This window comes from Typopeltis vanoorti, chromosome 12 (assembly GCF_054136105.1).
Source record: "Typopeltis vanoorti isolate ZY-2024b chromosome 12, IOZ_Tvanoo_1.0, whole genome shotgun sequence".
In the NCBI taxonomy this organism is placed as follows: Eukaryota; Metazoa; Arthropoda; class Arachnida; order Uropygi; family Thelyphonidae; genus Typopeltis; species Typopeltis vanoorti.
The window spans coordinates 77,643,289-77,667,845 of record NC_143560.1 but is presented as its reverse complement, the minus strand read 5'-3'; the positions used below and the strand labels follow the sequence as shown (position 1 = coordinate 77,667,845).

The 24,557-nt window shown below is 35.6% G+C and overlaps 1 protein-coding gene across 1 annotated transcript in view; it reads left to right on the top strand.

Annotated features, from left to right (window-relative positions):
* Window positions 1–24,557, top strand: part of LOC150100909 (protein MTSS 1-like) — a 499,461-nt gene that overhangs the window by 150,402 nt on the left and 324,502 nt on the right. The window contains exon 4 of the mRNA XM_090401934.1: window positions 14,217–14,301. Coding sequence (XP_090258060.1) covers window positions 14,217–14,301 — 85 coding nt within the window. The remainder of the gene's footprint in view (window positions 1–14,216; window positions 14,302–24,557) is intronic.

The window sequence follows — 24,557 nt, the reverse complement described above, 5'->3', positions numbered from 1 at the left end:
ATAGAACAGATTACAAGAAATTACTGATAATAGCAGATTCAATAATAAAAGTGACCATTCAATAATATTCTGCTTTTTTTTGGTGGGGGGCTGTGCAACCCTGTGTCAATGGTGTTTGCATGCTTAGTGCTAGCCACCCAAAGAAAAACTATTCTAAGTTTGATTCTGACCACTTAATAGAGGACTTTTTCTAATTCTTTTTATCATCCTAAATTTAGTTGATCTCTGGCACAGGCAAGTATGTTTTTTTTTTCTTTCCTCTCCTGGAAACATGGGGTTTTTAATCCCACAATCCAAAAAAAAATGCCTTTAGAACTTGCACACTATTTCAGACAGTAATATATGTTGTTAGGGACCACAAGATAGCAGAAGCTGTGTGCAGTACTCTCTTTCCAATTTAAAATCACTGATAGACTTGAACCAGCTATTTGCAATTGGCTAAGAGTAGAGAAAGTGAGAGCTAAATAGCCTCTCCCATTCCTGTTATGGAATAAAATTCATCAGCCGAGTTATTTCTTATTATTATTTCTTATTTTCTCTGGTTATAATCTTTCGTGCTTCATTCTTTCAATTTCATTTATTTCTGTTGTTCTTTATAATGCTACTGATCATTTTGAACTTCCAGATATATTCTTTAAATCTTGATTTTCTTCATTGCTGCTTTTGAAATAGCAGTCACCTTCCCTAAAAATCTACATCTCTAATTGGTTTTAATTTTAGTAGTAATAGAAATGTTGAGACTTTTGCTATCACTGCTAACTATAAAGAAGTAACACATATACCATAGTAAATAACTTTTTTATTATGTAAATATTTTGTCTTATGTATCTTAAGACATCATCAGTACAATTTTCGAGCAACAATAGAAAATGAATTAAAAAATAATAGTGCACATGCAGGCCCATTCCATACTGGGGTGCAAAGAGTCGATGAACCTGGACGGCACAATATAGGGGCGGTAACATAATGTGTTATTGTATTTTGAGATCTTTTAATTTTTAATGGAAAGGGGGGGGCACAATAATTTTGCACCCAGGTGGCTCACACCCACGGAATGGCTCTGTGCAGATGCTTAGATTGAAATACTTTTACATGTACAGTTGCGTGTTCATGACTTAAAATTACTGGGCTGAAATCAAAACTAATTAAATTAAAATTAAAATATAACAGCTAAATTTATTTAATACAATTGAGTAGAACAATTTTCCAAACTTTTGGAATAGTGATACAGTCATTTTGATTAAGATTAGGTCTATGAAATAAGGCTTCAGCCCTTTCATTATATAAACATTGCTATTAGGGAATAAAACTTATTGACAGATTTATTTCTTATTATTATTCTCCTCCCTTTTATTCTCTGTTGTAGTTCGAAAACTGTACTAATGATGTCTTATAATACATAAGACGAAAATATTTACATAATAAAAAAAGTTATTTACTGTGGCATATGTGTTACTTTATAGTTATGGATATCCCACAGGTTTCACTATATAAGAAAGTCTTATTTCTTCATGGGGAGTTGACAGCACAGAAGAGCAACTTACTAGAAAAGCTCGAATTGAAACAGGGTGACTATGTGTCAGAATCTCATTTTTAAAGAAGTCCAGGTGTGCTAAAGTAATTCCACTTTTGCTAAGTTAAAGAAAGTCATTAAATTGCCATAAAATTTACCAGTAAACTAACCATTCCTTGTTACTTAATCAGATATGAGTTTCAAAAAAGGAATTGGCATTAAATACCATAAAAACCAGAGAATTGGAAGCTGAGCTGTCAAATACAAAAGTGATCTGAAAAGTGCTCTCAGCCTCGTCCATAGATGGCAACATTATCAGCAAGATTTTTTTTCCAAGTTGGTACATCTGTCATAAGCATCCATGTGAGATTGCAAGTCATTCTATCAAGTAGTTTGTTTTATACAGCTGTCTGAAGCAAAAGTGTTGTCTGTATCCCTTGAAATGGATAAAATTGAGTATTGTGCAGTTATAAAATTCTTTGTAAAAGAAGGTTTAACGCCAAAAGAAATTCATTTGAAGTTCATAAAAGTTTATGGGCACTCTTCTCCTTTGTTTTCGACAATTAAGAAATGGGCTACCGAGTTTAAACATGGCTGTACCAGCCTTGAAGATGATCCACGTGAAGGACGTCCAAAAAGTAACAACACCAGAAATAGTTGATCAAGTGCATGATATGGTATTGGATGTCAAAGCGAGTCAAAAGTGCATGAAATTGCTGAGGCTGTAGGTATTTCAAAAGAACGTGTAGGATCCATTTTGCATGAAGAATTACATACGAAAAAGCCTTGTGCAAGATGGATGCTGTGCTTGCTCACAGCAGATCAAAATCGCACTTGCATGAAAATCTCTGAACATTTTAAGAGCATTTTAACAAGAATAAAACTGATTTTGTGCATCAATTTATTACTATGGATGAGACTTGGATTCACCATTACACACCAGAATCAAAACAGTGGGCAGAAAGGGGTTGTTCAGTGCCAAAGAAGGCAAAGTCAGTTCCATCAGCAGGAAAGGTCGTGGCATCGGCATTTTGTTTATTAATTATCTTGAAAAGGGTAAAACAATAACCGGGGAATATTATTCCGATCTTTTAACCAGACTAGACGAGAAAATTTTTGAGAAAAGACATAGTTTGCAGCAGAAAAAAATCATCTTTCATCAGGACATTGCCCCTGCCCACAAAGGTGTTTTGGCAAGGATAAAATTAAGGGATCTGCACTATGAATTGTTGGAACATCCACCTTATTCCCCAGATTTGGCTCCCTCTGACTTGTCTCTTCCCAAAACTAAAACTCTTCCTCGCTGGTCAGCGTTTTTCTTCAAATCAAGAGAGTATTGTGCGGTTATAAAATTCTTTGTAAAAGAAGGTTTAACGCCAGAAGAAATTCATTCGAAGTTCATAAAAGTTTATGGGCACTCTTCTCCTTTGTTTTCAACAATTGAGAAATGGGCTGCCGAGTTAAAACTACCAATCTTGAAAATGATCCACGTGAAGGACATCCAAAAAGTAACAATACCAGAAATCATTGATTTCTGGTGTTGTTACCTGCAATCACCAGAAATGGTGATTGCAGCTGTAGAGGAGTATTTTGTAGATCTTACTGAGAACAACTACAGGGATGGGATAATGGTGCTGGAGCATCGCTGGATTATTAGTCTTAAGGGAGATTATGTTGAAAAATAAAAATAATTTTGAAATTATAAATTAGTTTTTTTCATTGTTAGGTCGAGAACTTTTCAGACCACCCTCTTGTGTTAAATCAAGACCTACTACACATGGTTAGTAATACTTCAAAAAATGAAGACACTAAAGCAGTTGATAAAAATATTGCAAATCTTGATTAAAAAATACTTAACGTTGTTAAAACGATCTAAGATAAATGCAGCTAAATTACCTGCTGACAAATGGGTTATAAACTTATCTGGCTGTCTTCTAACTGAAGATCAGTTGAATGTACTAGCATGAGATCAAAAGTTCATGATTTTGCCCAAACATATTCCCTATATATAAATTAAAGATATCAAGAAATTGTATACTTGGCTTAACCCTTTATCCAAGTGTAAGTAAACAAAGTTTGCTCCTGAAATGTAATCAGGACAGGGCAACTCTTATATAGAAGCTAATGACTTCACATTACTTGCCTTAGTATCCATTAATGCCAAACACATATCCTTACAGGTATGTATAATGCTATGCATTATGGGAATGGTCATTACCAAGACTGGTTTCGAACTTTAATTGAGGTCTTGTCAGTGGGAGCCAGACCCAGAGGTGATACTAAGGTTGAAGTAATGCAGAAGTCATATTTTCATATATGAGTTGCCAAACGGTGTCACACATTATTAAAATACTCTGGATTAGAGATAGTTGTTGGAAGTTTTTCCCCACTTGGTTATACTGTAAATTAAAGATACCAAGAAATTATATACTTGGCTTAATCCTTTATCCAAGTGTAAGTATACAAAGTTTGTGCCTGAAATATAATCAGGACGGGGCAACTCGTATATAGAAGCTAATGACTTCACATCACTTAATCCTTTACACATGGATAAAGGATTAAGCCAAGTGTATAATTTCTTGGTATCTTTAATTTATAGTATAACCAAGTGGAAAAACTTCCAACAAATATTCCCTATCTAGATTTCATACTACGTTTTGAAATAACCAAAGTGATCTATGATACCCAACCATCAGAATTAAAAGACCTGAATTTTTTAAAAAGAAATAAAAGCATAGTTATCACCCAAGCAAAAAAAAAGGTAATACAACTGAAGTCTTGAATGCTAAATCATACAATCAGAAAATGAATTTACTGCTTCGTGATCACAATACATACTCTCAGTTTAATAATGATCCTGTCAAAAGTCAATTAAAAAAACTTAACAAGTTATTGGATGAAACAACATCCATAGATCAAGAAACCATCAAAAGACTCAAAATATACCATGCAAGAACCTCAAGAACCTCCTAGAACAGTGATGGCGAACCTATGACACGCATGTCAGCACTGACACACATGTCAGCACTGACACACTTGAGGGTTTCAGGTGACACACCTTGGATGTTGAAAAATATTGGTATTCTGATGAAAAAACTGCGATAAATTGTGTAAGATCGCTCTCAGTTAAAGCAAAGGTAGGTTTGTTCATTGAAAGAACTTTCTACCAGTAGTCAGCAACAGAAAAGTCATTAAATGTAATGTAAGTTTGTAATTTCAGTTTATTAAATTAATTGTATAATATGAATTCATAGATTTTATATCAATGTCCTATTAAATAAATAGCCTAATATGATATGTATAAGTCACCATCTATGATTATGTAGTTACATTTATAATGTATGTATGCAAGTGGCACATCAACAACGTCAATATTTTAAAAAAAAAAAAAGTTTGACACACCTGGGTAAAAAATTTCGCCATCGCTATCCTAGAATATATGGTTCACCAAAATTACATAAAAGTAACTGTCCACGTAGACCCATTGTGGATTTTATAGGCATGTATAAAATATCAAGATTTCTGTCTAACCTTCTCCATTCCCCACACTGGCCACTCAGCTTCTTTAATGAAAAAATTCCATAGAATTTCATACAAGAATAAAAGACATTAAACTGGTGGATACAGACATGCTAGTGAGCTTTGACATTCTCTCTCTCTCTCTCTCTTTACTAATATCCCTCACAAAGAGACTATAGAAATTCTTATCCAAATGTTTCTATGACATAATGGAATTATTCAAATTTGCAATCAAATCAAGCTACTTCACATGGAAAGATAAAAATATATAAAGAAGAGGAAGGAACAGCAATGGGCTCACCCTTATCACCTAATCTAGTCAACTTTTTTCCTGAACATCTAGAAGAAAGAATTTTCACTCTCAACTCAAAACCAACAATTTGACTGTGATACGTTGATGATGTTTTTTGCAGTTTGGAGAACCAGAACTCTATGCATTTCTACAAAAAATCAACACCCTACATCCTCTTATCAAGTTCACACTAGAAAAGGAATCATCAAACGGTGTTTCCTTTCTTGATGTACACATCAAACATAAGCAAGATGGATCCATTTCCTCTTCTATCTACCATCTCTTTTAGGTCGTTATGTCCACAATACATCACTCACCATCCATCTCAAAAATGTGGCACCATAAAATCTTTAGTATCCAGAGCACACAAGATTTGTTCTTTGGAAGAATCTCTAAAATAGAAATTGGAAATTGTCAAAGAAACAGCCTTACTAAATGGATATAATCCAATAATAACCAAAAAATAATCACTCTCCTAAAATTGACCCAGACAGGAAGAAGCCCACAGAACTCCTATACCATATATTGAGACAACCAAAGAGATCTATGATACCCAACCATCAGAATTAAAAGCCCTGAATTTCTTAAAATGAAATAAAAGCATAGTTATCTCTGAGCGTGTGGCAAAAATTATTTAAAAAAAAAAAACTAATTGCTACCTATAAACTCATCAACCAAATTCACAACTTGCTACCAAAAGACAAACTCTCACCAATCATGCTACCTGGCGTATACAAAGTACCATGTTCATGTAAATTGTCTTACTATGGACAAACAGGAAGATCTATGAAACGTATCTCGGAACATCAAGACCACATCTGTCTCTTCAAACCTCATAAATCTGGCCTTGCACAACATGGAATTGAAAACACTAACCACAGGATCTAAAGGAATAATGATAATCTGCTGCATAGATCTATATATATAAACATGAACGTTTATATAAGGGGCTAAAGTCTTGCTTCATAGACCTAATATTAATCGAAATGACTGTCTCACTATTCCAAAAGTCTGGGAAATTGTTATCATCAATTGTATTAAATAAATTTAGCTGTCATATTTTAATTTAATTAGTTTTAATTTCAGCCCAATAGTTTTAAGCCATGAACACATAACTCTATATGTAGAGGGATTCTAGTCTAAGCATGTGCGTTACTGTTTTTTTTAATTTAGCTCCTATTGTTGATTGAAAATTGTACTGATGATGTCTTATGATACATAAGATGAAATATTTACATAATAAAAAAGTTATTTACTGTAGCATATTATGTGTTACTTTATAGTTATGAATACCCTATCACTATACACTTATAATGCTTGGTTTATTGTTGTTTAATTTGTACATAAATGATATAGGAAATGGCTTAAAGGGAGATATTCAGTTGTTTGCTGATGATACAAAGTTGGGTAGTGCAATAAAAAATCAAGCTGATGTTGAGAGTTTGCAGGATGATTTAAATAAGCTGGCAAAATGGCAAAAGGTAATGGATGTCAGTTCAATGTGGAAAAGTGTAAAGTTATGCATTTTAGGATTAAAAGATTACCAGCTGTATACTACATCGATGGAATGGTACTCCAAGAGATTGATGAGGTTAGGGACTTTGGGGTTGTGGTGGATAGGGACATGAAGTTCAGGGGACACATTGATAAGGTGTCCAAGATTGCACATAGGATTACTTAGTTATTGAGAAACATACTAACATCCAGAGATAAAGAGGTTATTATTCCCCTTTATAAAGCATTGATACTTCCACATTTGGATTACTGTGCTCAGGTCTGGTCACCTGGATTCCTTGAGGATGAGGAGGTTGTGGAGAGGGTTCAGAGGAGAGTGACTAAGTTGGTGAGTGATGTAAAAATGCTCCCTACATTGATAGATTGAGAGCTTGTGGATTGCAAAGGTTGGTTGATAGGCAGAGAAGAGGGGATATGATAGAAACATTTAAATTACTAAAATGTTTTTATAAGATGTTGAAAGTTTATTTTTCACTTGGTTAGAATATAATAAATTTAGTTTAATCCTTTATCCAAGTATGAACAAACAAAGTTTGCGCCTGAAAGTATCTTCAGGACTGGGGTAAGGTAATGCAACACCAGGGCGACTCCTTGCAAAGGTGGAGCAAGCTACTAACACGCCTATCTCAGTATCTCCCGTAATGCAAAACACATCTCCTTGCGGATATGTCTAATATTATGCATTAAGGGAAGGGCCACTACCCAGACTAGTTTCGACCTTTATTGAGGTCTCTTCAGTGGGAGCCAGGCCTGGCTCCCACTGAAGAGATGAGTGGAATGCATTGCCTGACTCAGTTGTGAGTTCTTCGTCTGTAAATGAATTCAAGAAGAGATATGATAGATATTGTTTTGATAGTTTGGGTCTCCCATGGAGATACCCGTAATAATAATATAAGAAAGTCTTATTTCGCTATCACCAGTGAACTTATTAATATTAGTAAATTGTGTATTTGTTCACAATGTACCTATCAGAATATCATAAGAATGGCTGGTGGGATGATCTTTTTTTTAATCACCCTGCTTCATTTTTTCTTGATTGGAGTATTGTATTGTTATATAGTATTGTTTTCAATTGCTGATTCAAACATTTAAAAAGATCTTTCAGCCAGAGTACTGGAAAAATTGACAGACAAAAACAGTTAATGGGCAGTTGATGTCATTGTACACAGTCTTGCCATGAATACCATTACAACTTCTGTACACCCTCTGCACTAACTGCAGAATTGCATAAGCCCATTCCATTAGTGGCACTGTGCACAAACCAACATTCATGTGTTTATCAGTAGAGAGAGAGTTGTCTAGTTGTACAAGTTAACATGCAGTAGAGAGATTGAGAACTGTGTAGCTGTAAAAGGACTTCACAAGATTAGAATACAGCCACCTGTTATTTTCAACACATTAAAAACAATCTGGAAAAGTAGGATGTTTGTGTATTGGACTGTTAACCGTCATAATGATACAGAAGATATATCTGACTGCCAAAGAACAGGTCGACCACACTGCATTAGGACGCAACAGATTGTGAGGGCTGTGAAGACATTTCTTCTCTGCAATCCTGGGACAACACAGAAAGTGATGTTGCAAGAGATGAACATTTTGCAGAGAATGATGTCACGTGTACTAACTGATGATCTGGGGGTGAGATCCTGGACACTTCCTAACACCACATGCAATAGAGGGTGATAAATTCAAAGGCACTTTACTGGCAGTATATGAACAACAGATACAGAGATATCCTCTTCACAGATGAGAAGATTTTCACTATTAAGGAGTTGTTTGACCATCAAAGCGATTGGGTATATGCCACAGATGGTTGCCCAGCATTTGCCATAGCACTCAGGATTTAGAGAGTTCATTACCCCATGTCAGCAAAATGGTTTAGTGGGGGAATGACATATCAGGGGGAGGGTATCCAAGTTGCATTTCTGCGAAAAAGAGGTCTAAACCTCTACCAAAGTGTATCAAGACACCATGCTGGCACCTGTGCTACAGCACCTGAACAACACCTTGTTTCACGATAGACAGTGGACCTTCCAACAGAATTCACCCCTACACACAAGATGAAGACCATACAACAATGTTGGAGGTGAATGTGCCTAACCACATATCATCATCTGATTGGCTGTCTGAAGTCCTGATCTGAATCTGTTGGACTTCAAATTGTGGTTGGAGCTTGAAGGAGTAGCCTGCAAGAAACAACTCACCAGCATTGCCAGCCTCAAGGTGGATTTGGAGTGAGCAGTGGAAGCTTTTCCATTGGATATTGTGCTTGCTGCCATTGATATGTAGCCTCACAATCAAGTGTTCATGAAGGCAAAATGGGGACATTTCAAACATTGAGTGCTGTAACATGGCGGTATATGAGTGGTTTGTATGTGCTGAAAGCTGTAAATAATTTACTGATTGATTAAAGGTTATGTGCTGTTCAAGTTGTAACACTATTTATGGGTAAAATGGGCATATAGGTGTGGATAGTAGTGAAGCATGTTGATAGTTGCATTGCTTGTACATTTTGTGTTTGTGGAATGAAGTGCTCTCACATGATGAACCCTTGGACATGTCATGTAATAATAATAATAATACAATTATGATTTGTAGCATTTATATAAAAAAAAATGTAAGAAGTTGAAACATGCATCTATATTTGTTAAAATGGTTTGAATTTATTACTGAATTTATTGTTGTATCTGATAGTGTAAAACAAAAGTTCACTTTAATTTTTGGTCTCTAATTGGTTTATTTAATAATTATTATTTATGTAATTTAACTAATTAATCTATGGTTTTCTTTATTATTATTATTCAAAGACTCAGCTAGGAGGTCCATTTGTCATACACAGCTCATCATACCTTCTCTTAAACATGTTCATATTCTCTGCAGACACCACACTACATGTGGTGTGCACATCACCAGTGCCTTCTACCTATCAGATAGTCAGTCTCCATTCCAGTGCACTAGTCTAATATCCAACTACATCTGCTCTAGTTTGAATATTAACTTATCATGTGGTAAATCTATCAAAAGTCTTTGAATCCTGTCATACCTTGCCTTAAACATGTTCAAATTCTCTGCAGACACTACACTGTTAGGCAAGGCAATCCAATTATTCTCAACTCTCCATGCAAAAAAAACCTGTTTCGCTCACACCTTCCTTATACAGCTTAAAGGGATTACCTCTTTTTTCTCCCTCAATTTCCCACCATTTTATGAAAAACCTGTTCACTGTTGATCCTATAACAACCCCTTACCAACTTATGGGACTCTATCATATCACCCCTCTTAATCTATTAATCTATGTACGCCTATCGGGAGTGCATAAATTAATCCACTAGACATCCATTAATGCAATTTGCAGATTAATCTGCAAATTGCATTGTCTCAACCTTTCTTCATATTTACATTCCAGAGATCAGAAACTACCTTAGCCATTCGCATCTGGACCCTTTCCAACATCTCTTTGTCCTTTTGAAAACCAAGTAACCTAATCTGTACACAGTAGTCCGTATGTGGCCTAATCAAGGCCTTACACAATGGAACAAGAATATCCTTACTTCTACAAGTCAGTGTCCTCTGCATCATTCCTAGAATTCATTGTGTTGTCCCAGAATTTTGGCAGTGTGTCCTCTATATTTTAGATCCTTATCCACCATCACTCCAAGATCTCTTATTTCCTCTACCTCTAACGATATATTCCCACCAAAAGTAAATTCTACATCCCTCTTTGTTTGCCAAATTTTAAAACTTTACATTTCACAATATTAAACTGGTAGCTCGACTTTCATGCTCATTCACTCAATCTATTCAAGTATTCTTGTAAGGCCACAACATCTGCTCTACCCCTCATAGTTCTTCCCAACTTTGCATCATCTGCAAACAGTTAAATATCCCCATCCAAATCTTCTCTGATATCATTAACATAGAGGTCAAACAGCAATGGCCCTAAAATAGATCCCTGAGGCATACCACTGGTGACTTTCCTGTTCTGGGATATTACTCCCGCATACACAAACCTGTTGATACCTATCAGGCAGCCAGTCTCCAGTCCAGTGCACTAGTCTAATGTCCAACCCCATCTGCTCTAGTTTGACTATTAACTTATCATACAGTAATTCTGTCAAAAGCCTTTGCATAGTCTAAGTATACTACTGCGTATCCATCTCCTTGACTAATGAAACAGTCATGTGCTTGTAATAAGTAAGTAGATTACTAAAACATGACTTCTCTTTAGCAAAATCCATGCTGTCCTTCAAAGATAATATGACTGTTGTCCACCTAATTCTGGATCCTAGTTCTCACCAGCTTCTCCAACACTTTAACTACAACTGACACACAGATAGGCCTTTAATTTGATGCTTGAGTTCTGTCTCCTCCCTTATGAAATGGCATAATCTTGCCTTCCTTCCACTTCTTTGGAACTTAACCCAATGTAAGACTCATATTAAACAAATATGTCAAGACAGATGACAAATTCCTGGCACATTCCTTCAAAGTACGCATGTGTGGTGATATAGCATCTCAAGTCCCACAGCCTTATTATCATCAAATTTGCTGAATTCTCCATATACCACTTGCTCACTTACAGTCAGTCTCTCTCATTATCCACTGCTCTTAAACTCTGCATGATGTCACATTCACAATAATGAAAGATCTTTATGAACTGCTTATTAAATATCTCAACAATATCCTTCACAGCAGTTGTTCTTATACCAGTTTCTCCAATCAGTGTTATCCTTCCATAATAATTTTTTTTTGCTAGCTTTGTATCGAAAGAGACTACCTGGGATTTTTTTTTGTCTTCATTAGCTAACAGCTGCTCGTACTTCACTTTGCTACTCTTACCAACCAAGTCACTCTCCTTTCCTGTTCTTTGTAATCCTCAGGGAATTGATTATTATCACTCCTCTTATGTTGTCTCTATAATGCTTTCTTCCTCTGTATCACATGCTTAATCTGTTCATTCATTCATCCATTTCACCCTACCTTATTTAATCTTCTGACCCTTGGAATGCATTTACACATCACTTCTACTAGATAGTTCTTGAATATCACCCATGCAGCATTGATCTCCTTTCCAGCCAACTCCCCATTCCATGCAACACATGCAAGCTGTCCACTTAGCTCCTCATAATCACCATAATATATACCCTTTCCACATATACTCTTTCCTCAGAAATCCTCACACTGCTAGTAAACACCCAGGTAATCACTGCATGGTCATTCTCACCAAGTGGAGGATGTTTTCACACCTCATTTATAATAACATCCTCTGATGAGATGATCAAATCAAAGACCCTCAATCCTCTGTTTCATACTACCTCAGGTAGTTGTCCTTTGAGAAACTCATTTTCTTTACTTTCAGGTTGCTATTTCATCATCCAGTCTATATTGCAATAATTAAAATCCCCATAATGATCACCCTTTTCTTATTTGCTTGGCTAATTTGATTATACATTTCATAGTCACTACCATACACTACTGTCGACTAAGTATTTCATTCTACTCACCTCTATCTCACACAAAACTGCCTCAAAATCACTGCCACTATTTCCCTCTTGCATCTCTACCTTGTATGAACATAACTCTTTATCTGTCATCAATAGTACTCCACCTACCTTTTTATCCTTTCTATCTTCATGAAATACATCATACCCTTCCATCTCTATTCTTGTCAGGATGTCATTCTCGATCAATCATGTCTCACTTATTCCGATAATTTTGGGGTGAACAAACTCAGTCAATGCAGTCATTTCATTTGCTTTGTTTTGCATACTTCTAGCATTTGTATACAAACATAGCAGCTCATTCCTGTATCTATATTCTGTTTCACTGATATTCCTGTATCTATATTCTGTTTCACAGAATTTCACTGATACGACTTATTAGATGTGAGTTCTTCATACTTTTCTTATTAATTAATTTGTTTTTCTTATCTTATTCTTAAAGTTGCTAGTGCAGAAAATCTGCTTTCCAAGTCATTTAATAATTGCAAAGTTTTAGCAGTACTTATCAAAATATTTTAGATCTTTATTATTTCAGAATATTTTATGAAATTGTTCAAAACTTCTATGTGTTTTGTAATATTTAATTTAGGAGTTTGTTCATCTTACTTATTAATGTTTACATAATTAAGAATACTATATCATACAATAATTGAAATAGCATACTTGATAACACGAATTCTTGCAGTTGGCATTTGAGTAACATTTTTAATATAAAACATTTATCTTATAGCAACCTCTGTAGCTGATTCAGGTATAGACAAAGCACTTTGGTTGGAAAGGCATGGGTTCAAATCCTGTCTGGGATGTAAAGAACCTTTATCAGGACTTTTTTAACTGAAGGTAAGTTAGTCTCATTATGGAGGTGGCAGGGTTTTCTTTTCAGAACCTGAGGTTTTTCATCCTGCAAAACATGCACACTGGCCAGAAGAACATGTTCAATTTACACATGCATAGCAATTATATGTAATAACCCCTTTTCTACCAGATAGTAGAATTCTTTGGTCCCGAGTTTTGTCTTCAGTTATTTGTATCCTTGATACTTTATTTGAAGACTAGTATGTATGTTTTCAGCTCATATTAAACATGTTGTTGTACCCTTGATATCAGCAGACATTGTTCACACTGGCTAGTGTTAGTTTTGAATTGTTGCTGTTTTCAGTTGTTTTGTGTGTGTGTGCGTGTGTGTGCGCATGCACACGCAGTTGTTGTTGTTGATGATTGCACATTCTTGCAAATTCACACATTTTTGCTTCCAAAAAATTGCCATATTCCTTTTCTATCTATATCAGAGCACAAAATAATTGCTGACAATTATCTGCACATTGAAAACTGATATTGAATTCCATTAAAACCTAATGGCAGACTTGCTTTTCTTGCCAAAACTATTGACTATAGCTTTTTGTGTACCCTGCCACTGCCACTTTTGCATCCAGATGATTTCTGTTGCATCATTATCTACAGGAAGAGCCATTCTTTTCACTTTTTGTAGTGGTGTTCTCGGTAGATCTCCTCTAATTCTGAATAATTTCAACAAGTTGATTTTTGAGTTATGCACCTTTGTTTTCAAGAAAATTACTGGCTTAAACTAACCAAGAAAATCTTGCAATGATAGGATTACTTTCATATTTTGTTTTTTAGGGATAAGAAGATGTTAATTCACCTAGAGGAGGAATAATTACTAGAACCAGAGCAGTTTTGTATTTAGATATTTGAAACACTGTAGGATAATTGAAATGAGTTATACACCCTATTGTCATTAAAAATTCTAGCATTATAATATGCTATTTTCCATAGTAAACAATGCAGAATGATGGGGAATTGAAAATTGATCCATTTACTATCTATATAATTTTTGAATATTTGTCCCTCTCCTCAGGAGCCACAAAGGAAATTGGAACAACTCTAACACGTTTATGTTTACGGCAACGTAGTGTTGAGGCCCGCTTGAAAGCATTTGCCTGGTAAGTTTTTTTTTGTAAGATTTTTGGATGCATGACATGTATCTTTTACTCTATTTGTTTATTAAGATTAATTGGATATAATTTACAGTGTTTACAATTCCAGCTTAAAAGTATAATTTGAATTGCTGCATAATTTGAACTGTCTAGTTCAAATATAATATCTGTTATAATGAATATAGCTTATAATACCAATCCAAATATGACACTTTTGGTTGAAGTATGGATTGTTGGATGACTTTCAGATTTTTATGCCTTAATTTTAAAATTCTGAACATTTTTGTGTAATATTGAAAAATGTTATCAATAAAGTAAAATGATCGTTTCTATCTACATGCAATTGATACTCTTCTGTGATTGGCACCGTTTTTTTTTTTCCTGATTGGAGAGCAACATTCACACCTTGTTACAGTCTTTTGTTTATCATATCTTTCTCCTTACATTACATTTAGTTTTTTGGAACATGGGAATGCGGAGATTTCCATCGAACAAGAATAAATCTATAGTAATTCTAGGAGAATATAAGTGTGCACTGTGCAGTCAGACTTATTCATAGTTTATGTACTGGAGGATTTTTGTGAGTAGGAAATAATTTCTTCTTAAAGCCAGTTGCTTGTGGTGCTGTTTCCAAGACCATTATACTGCCAATATTCTCCTTGGCATTCCTCTGCTTCCTCTTTCCCTTTCATATCCAGTTTTTTACTTTTTTTTTGCCCATTTGTTATTCTTTATTATCATATTGTGACACCTCCAAGGAATCCAAGTACTCATCAATATCACCCACCCACCAACCCTATTTTTTGCCTCTAAATTTAATGTTCTCATGGCAGATTTGCCTGTATGTGGGATGAAAAACCCAAGAGTCCAGGAGAAAAAATCCTGATACCTCCTAAGTTGACTAACTCACCTTCAGTTGAAAAAGCCCATATTCTTCTCTCTGTTTTTGGATCTAGTTGTTTATTGGTTGTTTATTGTTTTACACCTTTCTCTGAATTGTGAATTCCTAATTTTGTTTAATATTATCATGCTTAAGATGAAAACATTAAAAACTTTTTTTCGTAATTTTAGTTAGTTTTTCATTTCAATGGTTTCATTAATTTGTGTAATTTTTGCATTCATTGCATGTATTTTTGCTGCATATGTTAATGCTGTTCTGACAAGTCCTTTGTAGAGTTTTATTTATTTATTTTTTTACATTCTTATTCTTCCATGTGAGGTTGTTCAGATATCTGGATTTTCTGCTAGCTTTTACTTCTTGTATACTTCATTTTGTGTGATGCCATAGTTATTAATGTCTATTCCTAAATGTTTTTATCTTACTAAATTGTTCAATTGTTTTCCCTTCTGATTCCTAATTTATTCTGCTAGCTTTTACTTCTTGTATACTTCATTTAGTGTGATGCCATAGTTATTAATGTCTATTCCTAAATGTTTTTATCTTACTAAATTGTTCAATTGTTTTCCCTTCTGATTCCTAATTTACATCTCATGGTTTCTCTAGCATATATCATAGTTTTAGTTGTTGTTGTTTTTTCTCTTGATATCTTCATGTTTTTCTTTTCTGCTGCATTATTGAATGTATTTAGTAATCTTTTTAGGTCATCTTTATTATTATTATTATTTCATCAATCACTAAATTAAATAAATTGGACTTAATGAATACGTAACCTTGTCTAATTTGGTTATTTTGATTTCTTCAGTCTATCCTTGTTTTCTGTTTATTATAGAATGGTTATCTGTGTATATTCTTAATTAGTTCTGAAATTTGTTTTGGTATTTTTCCTATTTTTAATGTGGTTATTATGTCTTTTAACTGTATTCCATCAAATGCTTTAGTTAAATCAATACAACACATGTAAAGAGATATATTGTTTTCTGATGATCTCCATTATTTGCTTTTATATAAATATATTGCATCTGATCTGTTTTTCCTAAATCCTTGTTGCTCATCAAAAATTTCCAATTACTTTTGTGCATAGTTTTCTCTGTAGTTCTCTGAATTTTCTCTGTCTCCTTTCTTGATTAGTATTGTTATGCTTTTTGCCAGTCATTTGGTATTTCTTATTTTTTAAATACTGTATTTAGAATATCACATAATTATTTTCCTAATTGTTTTCTATTATTATCTATTTCATTTCTTTTTTTTTTTTTTTTTGGTTCTTTAAGAGATTTTACAGAAGCCTAATTATTTCACTATATATGGGACAAACTGTCATGGTGAGAGACGTATATGGTACAACAGAACCAGTATCATTGGACGCGGAGTAAGATAAGGCTGTTCTCTGTCACCACTTTTGTTTAACATGTATTCTGAAGCAATGTTTAAAGAAACACTGGAGAATATGGAAGAAGGAATAAAGATTGGAGGTAGACAGATATTTGCAATAAGATACGCAGATGACAAGGCATTATTATCAAATACTGAAACAGGACTACAACACTGTTGAACAGATTACTGGAATCCTCTATCAATTATGGAATGAAAATTACCATCAGAAAAACAAAGGTAATGAAAATAGCAAGGAAAGAGGCAAATATGGATATCAGAATAAATGGGGAAAAATTGAATCAAGTAAAGACATTTTAAATATCTAGGAAGTGTTATTAGCAGTAATGGAAGATGTAAAAGTGGCATAAAAGCAAGAATAGCGATGGGAAGAGATGCCTTTAATAGAAAATGGAATTTATTCAGAAGTAAAATGGATAGAAACCTAAAGAAAAGACTAATAAAATGTTGTGTGTGGAGTGTTGCCCTCTATGCAGCTGAAACTTGGACATTGAAGAAAGAAGAAATTAAGATTTTGGAAAGCTTTGAGATGTGGATTTGGAGAAGGATGGAAAAAATCAAATGGACAGATAAAATAGCTAATGAAGAGATCTTAAAAACAGTAGAAGAAGTAAGAAGTCTGTTAAGGAGGATTAAAAGAAGCAAGGGGAAACTGGATCAGACATATTCTGAGAGGGAATGGATTCATCAGAGATGCCATCGAAGGAAAAATAGATGGAAAAAGACCCAGAGGAAGAGTAAGGAAAACAATGCTAGATGACATGCTGAATGGAGACAGGTACACAACCTTGAAAGAGAAGGCTCAGAACAGAAGAGAGTGGAAGGAAAGTTTCTGCTACTGAAAGAAGAACCTGCTCAATTGCAGAATACTCAAGAAGAAGAGTTTTTAGAATATCTTTTTCTGTTATTTCAAATGTTACATTATGTTCTTCAAAAATAAAACATCATTAGGCTTAGTTATATTATCTTTATTTGTTTCTGTATATAGATTTTTAAAATTATCTCCATTTATAATCCTATACGTGTTAGTTTTATACTTTCATTTAGGTCTGCCTTTTGGGTTTGTATGATTTTCCAGATTCTGCTTTGAGTACCATAAAAATCATGTTCTAATTCTTTGAAGTAGTTATGCCCTATTTTTGTTTAGTTTTCCTTCTTTCACCATTTACTTTATGTCACTGATACGTTTAAGTATTTATTTTGTCTTGTAGATATCTGTGAAATGTAGTTTCTCTTCTTTCATTAAACTTTTAATCTCTTGTTGGAATGAATATTCTAAAATGAATGAGCAGAAAGGGAAATGGCCCCAGTCAAGCATGGAGAGATCATATCGAATGAGTGGTATCAATGGAACTAGCTGTAGATCCAGGAATGAGCTGTTGTGTTTGTATACAAATACTAGAAGTGGAAGAAACAAGGCAGATCAAATAGTTGCACTAAGTGAATCTGTTCACCCAAAAATTGTGGGATTAAGTGAGACATAGTTAGATGAGGACGACATCCTGACAGGAATAGAGATGGAAGGGTATGATGTGTTTCGTGTGGATAGAAGGGGTAAAAAGGGAGAGCGAGTGCTATTGATGTTATAGAGAAATGGGATAGAGAAAGAGTTATGTCCATACAAAGTAGAGGTGCAAGAGGGAAATAGTGCCAGTGGTTTTGAGGCAGTATGGTGCAAGATAGAGGTGAATGGAATGAAATATTTGGTTGGATGTTGTTATAGACCAGGTAATGTGGATAGTAGTGACTATGAAATGTATAATCAAATTAGCCAAGCAAATAAGAAAAGAGTGATCATTATGGGCGATTTTAATTATGGCAATATAGACTAGAATGAAGAGATAGCAACTGGAAGTAAAGAAAACGAGTTTCTTGGATTTTTGAGGGATAACTACCTCAGACAGTATGTAACAGAGGGCACACGAGGATTGAGGGTCTTGGATTTGGTCATCTCTTCAGAGGATGTAATTATAAATGAGATGTCAAATCACACATCAATTGGTGAGAGTGACCATGAAGTGATTACCTGGGTGGTTGCCAGCAGTGTGAAGACCTCTGTAAGAAAAGGGTATATGTGGAACTACAAGGGGGGGGAGAGGTGATTATAAAGAGCTCAGGAGACAGCTTGCAGCTGTAGCATGGAATGAGGAGTTAGCTGGAAAAGAGATCAATGCAGCTTGGGGGATTTTCAAAAACTATCTAGTAGATACCATGTCTAAATGTATTCTAATCTTGTCTAAATATATTGATGCAGGCCTTGAGAAGGCTAAATAAGGTAGGTGTAAAATGGATGAATACAGAGATTAAGCATGCGATACAGTGAAAAAGGGCATTATGGAAGCAGCATAAGAGAAGTGGAAATAACCAATTCCATGAGGACTACAAAGACCAGGCAAGGCAGCTGACTTGGTTGGTGAGAGTAGCTAAAGTGAGGTATGAACAGCAGTTAGCTAATTAAACCAAAAATAATCCTAAGGAGTTTTTTTGATATGTAGCCCAGCAAAAGAAAGAATGATTATGGAAGGATGACATTGATTGGAGAAAATGGTATAAAGACAGCTGTTGTGGAAGATGTGGTGGAGATACTTAATGAGAGTTCATAAAGATCTTTCAACCTTGTGAATGTGACTTCATGGAGAGATTGAGAGCAGTTTATGATGGGGAGGAGAGACTGATTGTAAATGAACAAGAGGTGTATGGGGAGTTGAGCAAACTAGATGTAAATAAGGCTGTAGGACTTGATAATATATCACCACGTATTCTGAAGGAATGTGCCAGCGAGTTGACTCTGGCCTTGACATATTTTTTTAATTCGAGTCTTGCACTCGGTCAAGTTCCTAAGGAGGGTAAGATTGTGCCACTTCATAAAGGAGGTGATAGAACTCAAGCATCAAACTATAGACCTATCTGTGTGTCAGGTGATGTGGTTGATGTGGTTAAGTTGTTGGAGTAGCTTGTGAGAACTAGGATCCAGAATTGGGTTGACAACAATGGTATTATCTTTGATGGACAGCATGGATTTGCTAAAGGGAGGTCATGTTTTAGTAATCTACTTATTACAATAAGGTGACTGCTTCCTTCGACAGAGGAGAAGGATACACAGTAATATACTTCAATTTCGCAAAGGCTTTTGATAGATTACCGCATGATAAGTTGATAGTCAAACTAGAGCGGATGGGGTTGGATATTAGATTGGTGCATGGGATTGAAGACTGGCTATCTGACAGGTATCAACAAGTTGTGTATGGTGGAGCAACATCCAGGAAAAGCAAAGTCACCTAGTGGTGTGCCTCAGGGGTCTGTTTTAGGGCCGTTACTGTTTAACTTTTATATTAATGATATTGGGAAGATTTGGATAAAGATATTTAGTTGTTTGCAGATGCTGCGAAGTTGGGACAAACCATAAAGAGTAGTGAAAATGTTGTGGCCTTACAGAAGACTTGAATAAACTGAGCGATTGCGCATGGGAATGGGGATGTGAGTTCAATGTTGCAAAATGTAAGTTTTAAAATTTGGAAAACAAAGATGGGATGCAGAATTTATGTTTGGTGAGGATATATTGTCGGAGGTGGAGGAAATAAGAGATCTTGGGGTGATAGTGGATAAGGATCTCAAATTTAGGGGCACATAGCCAAAATTGTGAAGTCAACACAAAGACTTCTGGGAATGAGGAAGAGGACACTGACTTGTAGAAGTATGGAGATTCTTGTTCCATTGTATAAGGCTTTGATTAAGCCACATATGGACTGTTGTGTCCAGATTTGGTCACCTGGTTTTCAGAAGAACAAAGAGATGTTGGAAACGGTCCAGAGGCGACTGACTAAGGTAGTTTCTAACCTCTGGAATGTCGAGTATGAGAAAGGATTGAGAAGATGCAACTTACAGAGTCTGGTGGACAGGAGGAAGAGGGGAGATATGATAGAGACCTACAAATTAGTAAGGGGTTGTTATAGGATCAATGCTGGTGAGGTTCTACAGAAAATAGTTTGAGATCAGGGGAGAACCAGAGGTCATCCCTGGAAACTGTATAAAGAAGGTGTGAGTAGGGGAGTGAGAGGCAAGTTTGTTTCATTCAGAGTTGTGAATGATTGGAATGCCTTGCCTGAGAGTGTGGTGTCTGCAGAGAATTTGAGTTTGTTTATAGCATGGTATGATGAACTGTGTGTATGATAAAAGGACCTCCCAGATTAGTCTTTGACTCCATGGGGTCTTGGATAATAATAATAAATTAAAGATCCCAAGAAATTATATTCTGGATTTAATCATTTATCCAAGTGTAAGCAAACAAAGCTTGCACCTGAAGTAATTTCAGGACAGATCAGCTCGTATATAGAGGCTAATGACTTCATGTCACTTGCCTTAGTATCCCATAATGCAAAGCACATGTCCTTACAGACATGTATAATGCTATGCATTATGAGAAAGGTCCCTACCCAGACCAGTTTCAACCTTTATTGAAGTCTCATCAGTGGGAACCAGCCCCAGAGGTGATACCAAGGTTGAAGTAATGCAGAAGTCATATTTCCATATACAAGTAGTCAAAAAGTGTCATGCTTTATTATTAAAATAATATGGATTAGAGATAGTTGTTGGAAGTTTTATTTACTTATTTACTTTTCATCTCTAATGTATACCTATACCATGGTGTCTATCTTTGACAATTTTTTCTCCTAATTCTTCTTTTGTTACTTTATGTATAGTATCTCACAAAAGCTGTCCAGTTTACTTCTACTGTTTGTTTTTTTACCGTTTATTTTTTCCAGTTTATCTAACAATCTTTTCTGGTATAGATTTTTTATTTCTTCTAATTCTCAACATCATCAAATTCCTGATATGTACCCTCAGAGAGCATATAGGATATTATGCTACACGAAAAATTTACATCATTAGTTAATTTCCTTTGACACTTTTTCTCCAAATTAATCTGTTATCTGTCAGGACTGCATTGTTTCAGATCTCTTATTTCAGTCTTCTAAGCTTCTTTCTTATTTGTTAAAAAGATATTTCATTTGGTTACTGTATCAATCCATCTACATCATGGTCTTTTTCCTGTTATCCTGTGAACAAATACCTGTTTTACTAACCTTTCTTTTCCCATTCTGCTTAAGTCTCATTTAGGAGATATACTTTGTTCTCAAATTCCTGAATGCTAACAATGTCAGGTTCCTTCCTAATATCCTCATTTTTAATACAATTCTGCTGTTGATGCTGTGTGTTTGTCCTCCAGATTTTTCTAACATCTCTCATATCTCTGGTCTCCTGTCTTTGATCTAGTTTTCTATTTCTAACCAAACTCTTGGTCTATAAGTTAAAATTGGTTTCCACACTGTCTTGTATACAGATAGTTAAGTGTTTTGACCGATTTCTCTCTTATTCGATTTAAATTTATTCTGTTGACTTCCCATCATACCAGCTTTTTAATTATGATATTATTTCCATATTTAATATGTGCCTTAATATGTGAAATATTTTACTTGTTCTGCAGGTTCTCCATTTATTGATTATTGTTATGACGGGTATCTCCATGGAGTCATTAGACTCATCGCAGGAGACCCAAACTATCAAAACAATATCTATCATATCTCTTCTTGAATTTATTTACAGATGAAGAACTCTCAACTGAGACAGGCAATGCATTCCACTCATTCACCACCCTCCAGGCAAAAAACCTTGTTCTAACACCCTTGTTAACCACACTGTTCCTTAATTTCCAGGGATGACCTCTTGTTCTTCCATCACTATCACACAGCCGAAACATTTCCCCCTGCATCAATCTTATAAAAATCTATCCTATCCTTCCCAATGGCTTTAATAGGCCTTTAAGGCCCACAACCTTCCAAGCATGCTTGGATTTCGTAACCAAAATACGAGGATAAGATGGTCAGCCCTATGCCTCTAAGTATTCCTGACTGTATACCTGTGTGTTCACAGGGCCAGTTTGCCTGCTTGCGGGAAGAAAATCCCCAGATAAACTGGTGGATAAAACCCTGCTCTCCATGCCCAAGACCGGCTAACTTGGCTATGGCTGAGGAAGATCCTTAAGCTCCTCACGTCGTCGACGGTAATCAAACCTAGGACAGTCCTTCCCCAGGCATATGGTTGTGAAGCGCAAAGCCACTAGGCTAACTGCACGGACATTCTTATAAAAACCTTTTAGTAATTTAAATGTTTCTATCATATCCCCTCTTCTCCGTCTATCAACCAACCTCTGCAATCCACAAGCTCTCAATCTATCAATGTAGGGAGCATTTTTTACATCACTCACCAACTTAGTCACTCTTCTCTGAACCCTATCCACAACTTCCTCATCTCCAAGGAATCCAGGTGACTAGACCTGAGCAGAGTAATCCAAATGTGGAAGTATCAGTGCTTTATAAAGAGGAATAACAACCTCTTTATCTCTGGATGTTAGTGTGTTCCTCAATAACCAAGTAATCCTATGTGCAATCTTGGACACCTTATCAATGTGGCCCCTGAACTTCATCTCCCTATCAACCAACACCCCCTAAGTCTCTAGTCTCATCAATCTCTTGGAGTACCATTCCATCGATGTAGTACACAGCTGATAATCTTTTAATTCCAAAATGCATAACTTTCCACTTTTCCACATTGAACTGACATCTATAACCTTTTGCCTGTTTCGCCAGCTTATTTAAATCATCCTGCAAACTCTGAACATCAGCTTGATTTTTTATTTCGCTACCTAACTTTGCTTCATCGGCAAACAACTGAATATCTCCCTTTAAGCCATTTCCTATATCATTTATGTACAAATTAAACAACAGTGGCCCAAGCACAGAGCTCCGAGGTACACCACTGGTCACCTCCATACACCACCTTCTGGTATCTCTCTTTGAGCCACTCTCCTATCCATATCACCAGTTTAGTATTCATCCCCATCTGCTCCAATTTGCGCAACAGTATTCCATGTGGTATCCTGGCAAACGCCTTAGCAAAATTCAGACGTACCACTGTGTAGCCATTTCCTTTGTCCAACTCAGATGTCATTCTATGATAAAAAGTTAATAAATTGCTTAGGCAGGATCGACCTTTAACAAAACCATGTTGGCCCTTGTAAAGTATCATATCCTGATCCACCCATTCTTGAATTTTGTCTTTAACCAACTTCTCCGATACTTTTACCACCACTCCCGAGATAGTGATTGGTCTGTAATTAACTACTGCAGTTTTAGAGCCACCTTTATGCAAAGGAACTACTTTGCCTTCCTTCCACTCCCTAGGGACCATACCAGAGTTCAAACTTAAGTTAAATAACCAAGTAAGAGGCATTGACAATTCCTTTGCACATTCACGAACACCTGAGCTGATATTCCATCTAAACCTACAGCAGTGTTTGCATTTAAATTTTGCAATATACTAAGTACTTCTGATTTCTTAACTTCAATTCTCACATTAGTTATTGCTACAGGTACAGAGATATACTCACTTGGGTGATAGACTTTTGAAAAGTGATCACTCAGTAACTCTACTATTACATCTGAATTTGTCACCTCAATACCATTAACACCCACTAAAGTTATCCTTCCGAAGTCATTCTTCCTTTTACTTGCCACATAGTGGAAGAACTCTTTGGGATTACTCTTGATCTCTTTGGCTAAGGTCTTCTCATAATCTGATTTAGCTTTTCTTACTATGCTGCCTTCCTAGCTTGAGCCTTGTACTGCTCATGGGTGTACTGATCACCTTTTTCCTTGTAAATTCTCCATAACATTTTTTTTTTTTTTTGCAGATCAAGCTTGATACTACTACTACTCATCCATCTAACACCTACCTTGTTTGTGTTCCTGACCATGGGGACACAATCTGATATTGCCTTCCTCAGACACCTGCTTATTTTATCCCATGCGCTGCTAACATCTTTCCCTTGCAATATGTTCTGCCATGGGACAGCTGCAAGCTTACTCCGAAGCTCGTTATAATTGCCTAACCTGTAGTTCCGTATATATCCTCC